Source organism: Adiantum capillus-veneris, unplaced genomic scaffold, assembly GCF_014529385.1.
Source record: "Adiantum capillus-veneris isolate H3 unplaced genomic scaffold, ASM1452938v2 Hic_scaffold_535, whole genome shotgun sequence".
NCBI classification, from domain to species: domain Eukaryota; kingdom Viridiplantae; phylum Streptophyta; class Polypodiopsida; order Polypodiales; family Pteridaceae; genus Adiantum; species Adiantum capillus-veneris.
This window is the reverse complement of record NW_028221597.1, coordinates 20,742-36,693: the sequence shown is the minus strand read 5'-3', so window position 1 is coordinate 36,693 and position 15,952 is coordinate 20,742. Positions and strand designations below refer to the sequence as shown.

Below are 15,952 nucleotides of genomic sequence, written 5' to 3'. Positions count from 1 at the left end.
GTAGTTGTCCCCATCCAACCTGTCCTCAGCAACAAACATCTTGAACACATCTGTGTTGTTGTTGTCAGCCATGGTAAATGCTGCACCTGATGTGAAAACTGCCCGAAAACAGGAGAAATGGAGCGGGAACAACTTGTGCTATATAGCACAAACCGTAGAAGACTATAAGGCACCTGTTATGCAGAAAATGGCACTGACAAAAAATCTGCACAAAATGACGAAATAGCCTGTGCATTACTGCCCGTAGTGGAAACGGAGACCGAAATGAGCCCAAATCAAAATTCTGAGCAGACCATGCTCTTCGAGCTCCCCCAAAATATTTGTCGACCTGCGAACGCTCGCCAAAGCTCACTGAAATCGGAGAAAGTGAGCAGGCGTGTGCTGGAGCAGCTGGCGACTAAGCCCGAGAGGACGTGACCTGCTCTGATACCAATTGTTGGAATTAGGGTTGCAGAGAAACACACACAGCTTGGAGAAGACGAAGGAAGCTCAAGGCACATAATAGAGAGTGTGTTACTTAGTGTGCAATGGAATGATAGATAGCCCTAGAGTGATGGGCGTATATACAATGCACGGGGGAAAAAACCTCCTAAAGAGGGAAAAAATGCCCCGGCGGTCCTAGTGTGTTCACACACATCACTACCACATGTATATGGTAACAAATGCATTTTCCCAAAAGCTTAGAAAATCTATAGATGTGCCTTGAGATTATGTCTATTTGAGTGTTTTTACACTAAGCTTCGATAAACTTCATGGGTTTCCTCACCTTCAAATCTATAATTTAAAAGTTGTAGGTGGGATTACACTAGACCTAGCCTTTTTTCGAGTACTCATATACATATTGCTCTGTTTCAGAAACTTGAAAAACTTACATGTGAGAAAATTATATTTAAAGGTCTTTACATGATTTTCCTAAAATTTGTCTATGAAATCTGGGGATTTGCCTTTGAAGGTTCTTACTAAATTTGGAGGTTGCGATCAAGGGCTCTTAGAGAATTCCACAAAAGATTGAAATTTAAAACACCTACATATGATAGAATTGTAAAGACAAATTTACTATCTTTGAAAGTTTTTATATTTGAATTTCTCAGATTGCATGTATGATGATTGTATGCCTCCCCTTTGATATATAATTCATCCCTACTAATTTCTCTGAGCTTTGTGTGTTTTCTCAACTACAAATCTAGAATTTAGAAGTAAACCTCAAAATTTGTAGGTGGGATTAGACTTAATCTAAGTTTTTTTTCGAGCGCTTGGATATAGAGTGCTTTTTTCCATGTATCAATGTTTGTAGTTTAGGATGCCACATATGTTTGGAAGGAGAATGGTGAGGGCAAGGAAGCTCTAAGTAGTTTTCACATGAGGCAAGGTGAGGGCTTGTGTATGGATACAATGGTGTACAATGGTGTATCCTTATATCTCAAAGGCATATGGCATCATGCAAGTATTTGACATGAGCAAACTAAAATGGCTATTCAAGGGCTCTTAAAAAAAAACCTTTTTGTTTGAAAAATGTCACCATATTTAAATGTAGCCTCTTGTAATGCACTTATGTGGCCCTTGGCACCCCCATTCTTAGGGGTTCTTGCTCTTTGGGGTCACTTTCCAAGGAGGCAAATTTACTATGTTTACATTAAACTTAGATTTTCTTTGAGCACTCAGATACGCATTGCTTTTTTCAAAATTCTGGAAAAACTACCTATGAGAATTTTTAGCGGCAAATTTATTGTATTTGATGGTTTTAACACTAAGTTTCTCTAAACTTTGTAGGAGTTCTTAACTTCAAATCTATTATTTAGAGGTAAATCTCAAAATTTGTAGGTTAGATTAGACTAAATGTAGTTTTTTTTTTAGCATTGAGATACACAATACTTTTTCCCAAAAACTTGGAAAACCTACATATGAGAATTTTTAGAGGCAAATTTACTATATTTGTAGGTTAGATTACACTGAATGTAAGTTTTTTTTCAACACTGAGATACACAATACTTTCTCCCAAAAACTTCAAAAATCTACGTATAAGAAATTTTAGAGTCAAATTTACTATATTTGAAGGTTTTATTTTGCAGGCCAGATCACATTAAACCTAGGTTTCTTTTTAGCACTTAAATACACAATATTTTTCTCAAAAAACTTGGAAAACCTACATATGATTACAGTAAGCGTACACTCAAGTACATTTCTAGGTGGGATTGCACTAAACCTAGCCCTTTTTAGATTTTTAGTAGGGAGAGGAAGGTGTTTTAGTGTCTTATGCATTATTTATTGAAGGTGTCATTGATCCAACATCTAATGATGATGGTGAAGAGGGAGAGGGAGATTATCCCTCATCTAGACCTTGCAAGATGTCTAACACATTAATGCTTTCTTGAAGTGTTGGTTTGTGTGAATGTGGGATGTGTATGGAGATGATCCATTGAAGGCTAGCGGCCCAACAACATGCTTCGATGTCCATAAACCATTCTTCATCTGTTTCTACATCAAGTTAGGGGTCTATCCCATAGACTCGAGAATGTCGAGTCTAATGTATAAGTCATCCAATGAACAAACATGAGCTATGCTTCTTTTCACTTCTTCTAAAGGCTTGGAACTATCCATCTTTAGCATACCAGCTCGATGTGAGTGCAACCAAGTGGTGATGGTACTCCTCACAAGATGGGCTCATTGGGTGGCAATGACACTACACATCTTCTTCACTTCCATGGCCAGCTGCATCTCTAAGACGTGGTACACATAGGTATGATCATCTTCCATCTTGATAAAAAATGTGCAGCAGCTCCTTTGAGTTAATTAAGGTTAAATTCTCCATCATCATGGAGATAGCAGGCCCTCTATAGCTCTCATTTTTCTTAGACAATTATACTCTGTGTGTGTGTGTGTGTGTGTGTGTGTGTGTGTGTAGCATGCTGCTTAACAAGAAGCGACTTTTATTGTATGACGAACACAAAAGTTGGAGACTTCATGAATTGGGAAAAAAGCTCAAGAAAAAAGTGTAATGGCACCTACAAATTTTGAAACGTTACCTCTAAATTTTAAATTGGAAGGTAAAAAAACCTTCAAAATATGAAGGAATTTAGCATTTAAAGTTTTTTTGGACACTGTGGAGGGAGAGAAAATTTAGCAACCACCACCAACCCAGAGAACTATCCAATTAAACAAAGAGAAGGGAGGAGGAGGAGGAGGAGAATAAAAATATTAATCTTTGTGTGTGTGTGTGTTTTATCTTCAATAGCTACAAAGAACTTAGATCCATTGAATAAAGGCTAAAAAATCCTATGTAATGTGTGAGAACCTACCAAGCTTGGTATTAAAGGAATATTTGTTGTCTTTTGCATGTATATTTTTATTTGAGAATCCATAGAGAGATGTTGTGAATCATTTTTAAAAAAATTCAAAAGAGTGTATACATGTAGAATAATGGAATCTATATAATTTCTTCACCTTTGTAGTTGTAAGAATAGAAGACATGCATTTTCTAACTGCAACAACGCGCGTTTACATCACATACTAGTCACACCAAAGTGAAAGCTTTCCTTTTGAAAAGCCAGAGAGCGCGTCACGATGAGTGAGCTGGCAATCCTCAAATAGCAGTGTAGCACTGCAAAAGACAAATGGAGGGTTAGTTTCAAATTTTGTCCTTTGAGTTTGTTCAAAACACGCATGTGCTGTGATAGAGTTGGGTGAGATGCCGTCATGCTTTTGATCTTCTCTCGTCCGCTCTCTGTGCGAGCGTGGCTATGCTAGAATTCTTTTCAGCCTGCTTCAAACCAAGGCCGCATCAGCAATCTCAGCTCTCGGCTTCCACCCAGACCACAGGCAAGTCTCTGCATAGGATTTTCTCGGTCATGCTTCTGTTGCTGCAAATTTGATGATGAACACCTTGGCAACGTCTCTGATTTTTGTCCTCCTGCAGATCGATCCATTGCGGAGGAGGTGTCTGAAGCTAGTTCTGGATTAGACCGTCACTTTTCCCTGCAGGATTTGAGACTTGCAACGAGAAATTTTCATTCTGAGAATTTACTAGGAGAAGGAGGCTTTGGTCGGGTATATAAGGTAACACATTCTCTCAAATGCACGATTCTGATGTTGCACTGGGCATTCACATTTTGTGCGCGAGTGCGTGTGTGTGCGCACACACTTTGCCCTTTGACTCAGTGTGGGGATGCATAATCCTGGTTTAGGGCAGAGAAATTAGGGTTTAATATGCGTCTCTTTTTTGTTCATGAGCAACTTTCCTGTTTTTTTTTTTTTTTTTTTTTGGGCCTTTGAAGGCAAATTGGTGGATGGGACTGTCGTTGCCATTAACTGATAGAGAGAAATTGGGCTTGACATGTTCTTCTCTTTTGTTGATGAGGGACTTCCCTGTTTTCTTGGCCTTTCAAGGCAAAATGGTGAATGGGACTGTGGTTGCCATGAAGCTGAAGCTGATAGAGAGGAACTGGGTTAAAGAAGCTTCTCTTTTTGGTGCATGAGAAACTTTCCTGTTTTTGGCCTACAGGGCACATTGGTGGATGGGACTGTGGTTGCCATAAAGCAGCTCTCTGGTGTGAGTCACCAAGGCCAAAACGAATTTGTTAATGAATCTCGGATCCTTTTGACAGTGCAGCATCGTAACCTGGTGCGACTCTTTGGGTGCTGCGCGGAAAGTGATGAGAGGCTCTTGGTTTATGAATATCTGAAAAACAGGAGTCTCGATCAAGTTCTTTTTGGTATGTATACAAAAGGTCCCTTTCATCCCCTTTATGACCGAAATCAACGCTTCTTGACCTTTCAAAGCTGAATTTTTGCAGGGATTACCGCCAAATCCCCCTTGTTTCTGGAATGGCCAATTCGACGTAGGATCATCATGGGTGCAGCGAAGGGTTTGGTGTATTTGCATGAGGACTCTCGTGTTCGCATCATCCATAGAGACATAAAGGCGAGCAACATCCTTCTAGATGACAAATTTCAGCCCAAAATTGCAGACTTTGGACTCGCAAAGCTATTTGATATGAATCAAACGCATGCCAGCACGAAAGTGGCAGGCACATTGTAAGGCTGCTATCTCTTTAAAGGCAGAGCTCACATGTATTGGAGGCGTATTAATGAATGTTATGTTTTGGTGGGTGTTTTTGAATGATGGCATACAGCAGAGAAGTTCTTGATGGTTTGAATGATGTCGTATGGCCTAGTGTTAGCAGTGCAATTCATGGCTTCTTGAAAATATTTTTGTTTGGGATTTACAGCCTGTGCAGTTATTACCATCTGAATGAAGGTGCTTGTTTGTGATCAAGTGGTTACCTTGCTCCAGAGTATGCGGTGAATGGGAAGCTCACTGACAAGGCAGATGTGTACAGTTTTGGTGTGGTTATGCTCGAGGTAGTCAGTGGGAGAAGGAACACTGATTTCCATCTCCCACCCAAAGATCAACGACTTTTGGATGTGGTACGTATGTATTCTATATGTGTATATGTGAGTACAAATGAGAGAGTGCAAGAGAGAAACAAGAAAATTGTAGCTTGCATGGTCAACAAGTAAACTATATCACAGAACCTTTTAAACTTAAAACTCAATTGCATGAATTTCAAGGTGTTGTGAATTTCTGGTTGCTTCAAGCTTTTCCATGTTACTTGCTCATTTATGAACATTTTTGGTTGGGGGCGTTGATAGGCTTGGAGACTTTACAAGAGAGGAAAGCTTCTCGACCTGGTGGATCATAGAATGGGCGACAGATACGTACCTTGGGAGGCTGCCCGGGTAATTCACGTGGCCCTTTTGTCCACTCAAGCGGCTCCTGACTTGAGGCCGTCCATGTCAAGGTTAGCATATCTATTGAATGGGCGCTCCCCAATCTCAGAGAAGCCCACTAAACCACCCCTTATCCATATTGAAAGTCCCAAGAAATTTAATAGGCATAGTCTGGATGAGGGGCAAGTCAGTGGGGTGTCTGGCTCCTCTACGAAGGGAAGTGTATCGTCGATCTTTTCTCAATAACGAAAGCAACAGAATGGTTCAGAGTTGTTTTTCTTAAGGCGGCTGCTAGCAGGTAGAGGGCTTGGTGTATATGGGATGCAGATGCTTCTAACAACTACAATTCTTCTGATCTGAATGGGAATGTGCTACATGATACATTTGTTGCCCCCGTTTACTGGGGCGTCTATTCAAAGGGAACAATTTATTTAGCTGTCTAAGCTACAATTCTTCTGACCTTATGGAGAATACATGATAATAAATATTGCCTTTTAAACGTCTCAGCAATATGTCTCTATTTACTGGGCTTTGATACCAAGGGAAACAGAATTGATTTAGCTGGCTAAGTTTGGTGACTTTTGAATACCTACCATAGAATATTTTTAATGTATTTATATTTCAATCAAGCTTTAACAGCATTGTATGGACTAACACTGAGTATGCTGTCAAAATGGGACAGGGTGATTAGTTAGAGCCAAGGGTGTACGTGACACATCCAACCCTATGTGTCCGTGGACAAGCTACAACACGACAAGGGTTCAAGTTTTAGGAGTGTTCTGGCACTTTTGTGAGTGTTCGCAGATCGTGCATGCCGAGGCACTTAGAGTAGATGCATATCCTCCGATTGCACACAACATGATCATAAGCATTCCCATTAGAATCCTTCAATGGAATTTTCCAGTGCATTAAACCTATTTTTTTTATCTTTGACATTTTTCACTTATTATTTTAAGTGACTTTTGTTGGAAATTGAGCAGGGCAATTTGGGTAAGATAATATATAAGCAAACCTAAGCTAGCACTATTTGACAGAAGAGTAAGAACACAAGCCATAAGCAGCAGGTTCCCCCTCTCTCTCTCAAGCATGACCATTCCTCCTTGGTTGGGTTTTTCCTCCAAGCAAGACCCTCAACACCCTAGCGTTTTCAGTCATAGCATCATCGCCATAGACTCGTTAGAAAACTAGTGTTTTCAATCTCAAAAAACCATCGTTTTTAGCTTCAATAGACCAGCGTTTTCAGCTTTAGAAAACCAACGTTTTTAGCCTCAAAAAACCAGCGTTTTCAGCCTCAGAAAACCAGCGTTTTACATCAGAAAATTTAGCGACAAGAAGCATCCTAAGCATTCAGTTTTCAGCCATAGTCTCGTCCTCATCGTCCACACTGTCGACATCGACATAACCCCATTTAGATTTTTATCAGTATCTTGTATCAGATTGTGCAATCAATAGTAGACCCACGCCATCGAGAGTGGGGCCCTTGGAGGAGGGTTTTACGTCTTTGGTGTCGTATTCTTTTCTCTCTCTCTCTCTCTCAGTCTCATACACTTTCACACACAGTGTCCATTCACTTTGTTTGTGTCCATTGCACTCTCTCGCTAAGAACGAAAGGCTCTCCCTTCCATAAGAACAAAGGAACCTTGAGCACAGTTCGGAGCACTCATCTTGAGCAAAGTTCAACATTCATTCCGCTGTAAGTGTTCTGTATCACTCAAGGAAAAAAACACAAGAATTACAAGTTTTTTTCTTTTTGTGGCTTGTTGAGGTCGCATGAATCCAAGTTCACTGGGATCGATTCCTAATCGTGTTTTTCAAGAGAGACAAGAATCCCAGGAAAGAAGGGCTTGTCCCTTGTGCCTCTTTTCACTCATTGAGAGCGGACCGTGCACTTAGCGGTCGGCCAATCGACGTGAGGTGGGAAAAAGAAACCTTGGTGTGAGCGCAAGGCCGCCAAAGGGTGTATCCGCGGAAAAGAGCAGAACTCGGGTGAAGAGAAGATCGTTCTCTAACACAGATTGCAAGCGAAAAAGAACCTCAAGATCCTCGAGAATTTCAAGAACCTCAAGAACTTTAAGACCCTCAAGAACCAAGACCCACAAGAATCCAAGTTCCTCGTGAACTTAAGAATCCACGACTTGAGTGGATAGTCATCACTCGAAGCGGAATGGATACTTCGCTTGGAGGTGGTGAGCATAGTGAAGGGGATCGGGGAGCACCACAGACAGAGAGTGAGAGAGAGGAGACACACACACGATGTGGGTGGGAGATTCAAAGAGTGAGCAGCCCCCTATACACTTATGCTATGTATAAGGTATACAAGTCAGTGGGTGCCCAGACTCTGGGCGGCTGGGCAAGGCACACACGCCTATATCCCAACAACCTCCCACTTAAAGGAGACTGTGCCTTTAAGCAAGGGAACCTAGTCTAAAGACTACAAAAGGTAAGAGAAAACCGCTCTCAATCGATGCCCATTGGCTGGCTGTGATCGTGTGCATCCGGTTGTCCTGCTCCCGTGTAAGTCCATACACCACCAGACGTACTGCACACGTACTGCAAGTATGTACGCAATACTTGCATATCTCCCTCGTGCACTATGCCATCATCAGTCAACAAACGACTGACAACCCCAACTGCAAATGCTCCCACTTCAGCTGCGATATCCGGTCTCAAGATCAACATCTCATACATGAGACCACCGAATGCCGATGCAATGCTAGCGGGCCCTGCTAGCTCTACAGAGCATGCATCAACATATATATCCTTGGCAATAGGCATCTCTGACTGACGAAACGTGTCAGCCACATGCATCTCCTGATTGTCCGCAAAAGACGCATCAACCTGTCGTGCAACCTCAGAGCAAACCAGTTGCTCTAGGTGTCTGCTGGAAGACATATCCTGCACAACTATATCCCCATGCTCACTGTCGAGCATAGAAAAGAATGACTGCATAATCGCTGACATCTCAGTCTCCTCTGCAATCATCCACTGCAAACATGACCACTCAATCTACTGTGACTCATTAGAGCTCTCATGCTCTAACTCCGTATGCATAGACTCTTGCACAACGTCCTCCTGTCATGACTCACTAGAGCAAGACCGCTCTACCTGTCTATCCTGCATAGAAGTATCTCGCACAACTGACTCTCTGCTTTGCTCAGTCACTAGCAAAGCATGCATGTCTGACTCTGTCACCTCTCTGTGTGACTGCTCAAGTCGTGCCCCAACTGTGTGCACAACGAGCTCACTACTCTTCACTCCATGCAAAGTACCCTGCAACCCATGAGCAAAAGAGACTCGCCTGCTCTCTCGCTGTCTACCTGGCTGCATGATCACAGAGAAAACACCGTCTCTCGCGTGATCCACATGCAATGGGTAACCTGTACCACTCCTGACACCTCTCGCAATCACTAGTGAACCCAAATGCATCACAAAATCTCGCTCTCGTAGCGAAATCTGATATCCACAATCTCTAAGCTGACCAATCGAGATCAAACTCACTGTCAAATTTGCTACATAGTGCACATGTCGTAACAAGTAAGATGCACCACTCTGTAATGACAGTCTCACATCTCCTGCACCTGCTATCGCATGCACCGATCCATCGGTCAAACGTACACTGCCAAGCATCCCGCTAGAATAGCTACAAAACCATGCACGATGCGGCGTGACATGAAACATAGCATCTGCGTCTAGCAACCACTGCGAAGGGAGTGTACTATCCACATGTATAGCATCTCGTGCATAGCTCGAGGTAAAAGTGACATCCCCGTCACTAGTATACTCCGACACTACATGTGCCTCAACTGTCAAAGCAACTGAGTCCATGGCATCACTACATACATCTCTGAGACTGCCATGTCTCCTACGATGTCGCATACGACGAAAACAGCGTCGTCTAACGTGTACAGAATGACCACAATACCAACATGTCACCTGTCGGCGTGCTCGTGAATGTACATGTCTCACACGAGTCCGTGATGACTCAGATCTATCATACATATCATGTAATCTGCGCCAAAGTTCTCTCGAAGTAGTCTCATACATAACAAGAGCATATACAGATTCCGCAAGGTGCAAAGAGAGCGTAGATAGTGCCATCTCCTCTAGCTCCTGCCACTGATCGTCAGACATGTTTGAAGGTTTACCTACATCACCACTCAATGGTCGATGCAACCCTCGCTGTGTCAATGCATCAAGCATACACTCTCTCCATGCCGCAAAGTCTGACCTATCAAACACGCGCATCTGTGAGAGGTCACAATCTGATCGATCACCTGTCTCTGCCATGAGCACAAGTAGCAAGCTAGAAAGCAAAACCACCTCACCAACAACACCTGGAAACTGTCTACCAATATGGCCAGAAATTCAATGTAAAACCTGTGAGACACACTCCAAAATAGAGCTCCCACAATGTCAATACAAGTCAGCCCTAAACTGGCTCGAGTCGCATCAACAAAAGTCTGCAAATATGGCTCAAAACCTGATGCAAAGTTGCACCAATAACCGTGCAAAACCTTGCACAAAATCACAAGTCAATATGACTTAATCGCGCATAAATATCTGACAAAATTTTGGCAGAGTCTCCTTTGTAAGTGGAGCAAAATCTCAACAGTAAACCTCAAAGAGACAATAATATATGCCACGATGGCCAATCCGGGAATAAACTCGACCGGAATCACCTCACAAAGTCATACATATGAGCATACCTGCTCTTGCCGGAGTACCACTCAAATAATCTCAGCCATAAATAAATACACAAATCCATATATGGCATACATAAACCGCCAAGACCATGGCAACATAGCTCACTCTCGCATGAGTGGCTCTCTGGACAAATGCATATCCAAAAACCTGTGTACACCTATGAATTTGCTGGTTGCTGCAGAAAATACTCCGTGTGTGTGAGTTATACCAAAAACAGTGTTTTTGGGACCCGAAAGTGCACAAATAAACCTGCTGCTGTACCTGCTGTAATTCAAAGCAGAATTTCAGCAAATAGACATCACCATCGCGTCCGGAGCGTGCCAAAATCCTGACCTAGACTCCTGGATCATAGATCTGACTCCGTATGACGGAGCTACGCAAAAAACTGCGTTTTAGAGCCCGAAAATGGCAAAAACGAGCTGCACATAGTCTTGAACCTGCTCCTGCTCCACTCTGCGTGATGCAATGTCCTCTCAATGCAAGCTCCAACGCAAGAGCTCTGCCACAACAGCATCCAAGCACTCGAATGTCAAGCTCTCCTCCGCCGAGCACTTCTCTAACGAGCTCCACTGAGCTCAAAAGCTCCTCTCACCAAGGAAGCCGCAACCGCCTCCTCGACCAAGCTTGACCACACCAAGCTCCTAAGCTCCAAAGACAATGCTCCTCAAGCTAAAATCACTCTCCGTGAAACTCCGCGATCGAACTCCACCGTCGAGAGCGAGCGAGCTATCGTCTCGAAGCTCTCAAAGCCGTCGTGCTCTCCGCGGTCACCATAGCTCTGATACCAATTGAAGGGGCTCGGGGAGCAGCACAGACAGAGAGTGAGAGAGAGAAGGAGATACACACGATGTGGGTGGGGAGACTCAAAGAGTGAGCAGCCCCCTATACACTTATGCTATGTATAAGGTATACAAGTCAGTGGGCGCCCAGACTCTGGGCGCCCGGGCAAGGCACAGACGCCTATACCCCAACACATAGGAGTGGCGAAGAAAAGTTTTCCTCACCAGGAGGTTTTTCCGACCCTCCCCCTTCCCCATCTACGCCAAGGATTGCACTAACTCCTATGGAGGAGTTTGAGCAGATGTTTATGGATAGGAAGTTAGAATGCAAAGCAAGAAGAGTAGAAAGAATGGCAAGAATATTTTTAACGTATCTATATTTCAATCAAGCTTTAACAACATTGTATGGACTAACACTGAGTATGCTGTCAAAATGGGGCAGGGTGATTAGTTAGAGCCAAGGCAGCGAGGTTTGAGTTGCGAGGTCACAACCAATCTTTGGGGCACCGTTAAATGCTGAATTAATGGACCTGCTGATTGGGCAGTTTTACCGGGTGGATGACGGATTACAAGGGTTTGAAGATATTTAAGCAACTCGATGTGAGTGAGTGGGTGATCTGAGTAAATGAGAGGCATCGCTACTAAGTATGGAATTATATATTAAGAAGAATGAACCTACATAAATCCCAACCCTTAATTGTCAGATCATCAACGAAACTCAAGCAAAGAAAGAAGTAGTTCGCAGGGAAATTACACCTTTGTTGTCCAATGAGAGAGACGATAGGCTGAGTTGACTTGCTTGGCCAAGAATGACTAGAAGGTGGATGTTTGAAGAGAGAGACCTCCATTGTGAGACAGACTATTACCATGTATGAAATGAGAGTTCTTGACATTCTCTTTGGGAATAAGGAGAACAAGGATTTGCTAGCTTCCTAGATTCTCAATTAAAGAAAGAAGTAATTAGGAATCCTATATATTATAGGATATGGACACTATGGATAGACAACCTTTTACCCAAATGGTAGTGGAAGCTATGATCTCAGATAAGATGGTTTTAATCTTGTTGGTGCTGAAGACAATACTCCTCGAGATTAAAGGATGCCTTTGGCTTAGCCGAAGAAGAAGAGACTTTGAAGATTCCCATATTGTCACTTGAAATTAGAGAGAAGAGATGAGACCCTAAGATTGTAATTACACCACTTTGCCAACCTAAAATTAATTTAGGTGGATATCATGAGTGCGAGAGAACACAAGTTTGCACAAGATTTTCCCAAGGTACCACTATAGAGCAAGACTATGGTGGTATGGAGGAGGGGAAGTTCTTGCAAAAGACAGACTTTCACTTGAGGGTTTTTGGGGTTAATATTTCACGGTTCATTGCCTTACAGATTTTTCTAATGAATTGACTAAATGGGAGAAGCAATATGTTTCAAGTATGCAAAGTGAAATGTAGGGATTCTAGTCAATTTGTATACCAAGGCCCTTACAAGAGAAGGAGAATGGCACCCCGCTCTTCTTTGGTGACTAGTCTCTCAATCTAGTAAATTGAGGTGGTGGTGTAAACCAAGCAAGTTTATCATTCACTGGTTGCACTATAAGACAATGAACACTTTGAAGTTGAAGAATTCAAAGAAGCTCATGGTTTGTGTTTTAGCTCCCAGCTTAGCCATGTTGGGAGTGTGGGCTTTGTCCTATGACACCAACATCTGTGTGAGAACCATACCTTGGAAAATCTGTCTCTTCTATCTTTGTGCGTACAATCCCTTATCCCATGTGACAGAGGGTTATGTGATGATTCATGTGTATTCCAACTGTCTATGTGAGTTGTGCAAAAGCCCAAAGGGCATCCTATTGATTTAGGATCGACCCCATAATAACATTTTTCTAGCTATTTTGTGAGAGCTACTTGGTCTTCAAGACTTATTATAAGGGCACTTCTTGTACACACTATGAATCATGATAAAGCTATATGAATATGGTTTACATGGCATACATGCAATTATGAATGCCTCTTTGCTCTTTCCACCTTAACTCACAAACTAACTCTAGAAATAGTGCTCGAAAAAAACATAGGTTTAGTGTAATCCCACCTACAAATTTTGACATTTACCTCTAAATTTTATATTTGAAGGTGAGAAAACCTTCAAATTTTGTCAATTTACTTCTGTTGTTTTACATAGGTAGGTTTGCCAAGTATTTGGGAAAAAGTTTTTTTCAAGCACTGTCTAGAAATCTCTTGGCTTGTCGTTTAACTCGCATATAAAAAGAGAGAATCCCTCATTTTTGGTATTTGGAGTAAAAAGGGCATGGTTTCTTTTGATTTTTGGGAAGAATCACACCATCTCTCCTTGCATAGTCGTAGGTCAAGTGAAGAGGTGTCAAATTTATATGGAATTGGCCCAACTCATTTCTAGGTCAAGCATTCATGTAAATTTTTTTTGGTTTGCTTAATATAACACACTCACTATTGTGAGTTCCGCCAAAAAAAAAAAAAGAGAGTTGAAAATATTCTTTGCTTTTTTGTTTTGTTTTTAATCGGTGTCTTTGGTTACTTACTTGCAAATTCACAAGAAGATTTAGAAATTTTCTCATGTAGGAAAAGGGAGTCTTTTTCAGTGTTTTTCATACAATGCATAACATCATGAGCTTTGGCTCGAGAGGCACCGCATACCTAGCTAGGTACGATTGGGGGCAGGGGACCGCCGGCCCCCCCATCGGGCCGGCGGTCCCCTGTCCCCAATCGTACCTAGCTAGGTATACGGTGCCTCCCTCACAAAAGCTCATGATGTTGAGGTAAGTCACAATGTGGGAAATATTGTGAGAATTTGTCCAAGATATATATTTTTCACAAAGCTCATTCCAAGTCATTCTCAAAAATACCTTTGCACTCATCATCATACATATATCTCGCATAGAGGTTGAAAATTGCATTTTGGCAAGGTCCATTTTGTTTCTTCCTTTGTAGTATGTACCAAGAGGGGTGTCCTTGTGTTGACAAAGTTAGATTGGGAGGTGGCCCTAGACACTATTCTCGTAAGAGACCTTTTCTATGTAAGTGTAATAATTCACCATTGATAGATCCCACTTGCAACTTAAGAGAACGTTTTGATGAAAATACTCTATCCTGTTTGTGAAACAGTCCAATTATGAAGTGATTGCAAATTTTTTTCCGGTCTCCTTTGTCGAGTCAAGGCGGCATGCCTTTATCACGCTTTAGCATTTTGTATACTTCTGAGCGCTTGTGCGTACAATATTGATGCATCCTTGTGTCCATTCATTTGGTGGCAAAACAATTCTGCACATCCTCCATTTTGGAAGACACTGTGAAGTAAGTTAATGATCTTCTCCTTCACATTAGCTAGTATCTCTTCTTATTTTGTCCATAATTTGGTGACGGAAGACCTATAAACAAAAACCGTGTATGCCGCCAATAATCACTTGTCTACCATGCTCATGCTCATTGATGTGTGTCACACCAGTGTTAGGGTCTATGGTGTAAAAGGGGACCTTCATCCGCGTGTTACGACGGTATCAAGGGGTCAAGGTAGGGGCCTTGATAGGGTGACGCTAGGGGTGTGGCGATAACACTAAAGTAAGAGGTGTCAAATGGTGTATCATCTGGTGTGAAGCGAGGAGTGGCCGACTACTAGCAAACAAAATTACAGTAGATGGCGACCCTATAGTAGGTGTGGAAGTGGTAGGCAAGGAGGGAGGTATAAACGCCTGATGGCTTTAGGCAGTGTGGAAGCGTTCGTGGTGCCACCTCCAGAACATCCGCCTCCTCCACCACTAGAATATTGAGTCTGCAAGGACTCACCTGAGGAAACTTATGACTCGGACTGTGCAGATCGCTCTAAAACTGTAGATGGTGAACGAGATGGGTAGTGTGACAGGCCAACAATACGGTGGTAAGGTAAAGGGGATGGACAATGTGACAGGCCATGGGATGGTGAAGGGGAAGGTCAGTTTGACGGACCAAGGACCCGAGTCGAAATAGGGTGAATGGCCTCATACCATCTTTTTGCTTGGGTGACAAAGATGCTACGAAATGCTCCATCCCCCCTCACCATTATGTGAATATGTGTGAAGAGTGAAAATTGTGCAAAAAGATAAAAACAAAACAATTCACTTATTATGCAAACTTAAACTTAAAGAAAATCGCAAATATATTCTTTCATCACAATAAAGCATATCTAGCTAGTTGTAATAGGAGCAAAATTGCTCAAATACAATGTATTGGTGATTTAAGCATCCTCCCTCTCATCTTCGAATAAATCCGAATATCTATGAAGAGATATTCCCTTAGAGAGACATCCTCATAATCATCCAAGAGATCCTCGGTGTTTTCCTTTGTGTTCATCGCTTCTAGTATATTTTCTAGCTCGCTCATCACTACCTCTATACATCCTCTACATTTTTCTATGTATTTTTCTTATGTTTTTTCCTCCATGTTTACAGAAGTTGAAAGATTGTAACCCTCATAAACTCTGCACTTCGGAGGCTATCTCAATGACATACCAATGCCTCGGTTGAGAAGACTTGGGATATATAATCACCTAAAAAGAGAAACAAACTGGCATAAGATAATGAGTGTAAAGATCCCACAAGTACTTGTGAAAAGATACAATGACCCACATTCACAATACTCAAGTAGGATGAATGTATCTCAAGATCTTTTTGTTGAGTCCACCTCAACAAAGCCTGACTGGCCTCTATGCAATTGCAACATGACTCCATGTTTG

At 42.1% G+C, this 15,952-nt stretch overlaps 1 protein-coding gene across 1 annotated transcript; it reads left to right on the top strand.

Moving 5' to 3' along the window:
- The first annotated feature begins 3,602 nt into the window (after window positions 1-3,602).
- On the top strand, window positions 3,603-6,233 carry LOC147416741 (cold-responsive protein kinase 1-like). Its single transcript, XM_086508105.1, has 6 exons — window positions 3,603-3,816; window positions 3,914-4,053; window positions 4,499-4,709; window positions 4,791-5,031; window positions 5,274-5,424; window positions 5,650-6,233. The coding sequence occupies exons 1-6, from the start codon at window positions 3,738-3,740 to the stop codon at window positions 5,971-5,973; spliced, it is 1,146 nt and encodes a 381-aa protein (XP_086364231.1). The 5' UTR covers window positions 3,603-3,737; the 3' UTR covers window positions 5,974-6,233.
- The last annotated feature ends 9,719 nt before the right edge of the window (window positions 6,234-15,952 follow it).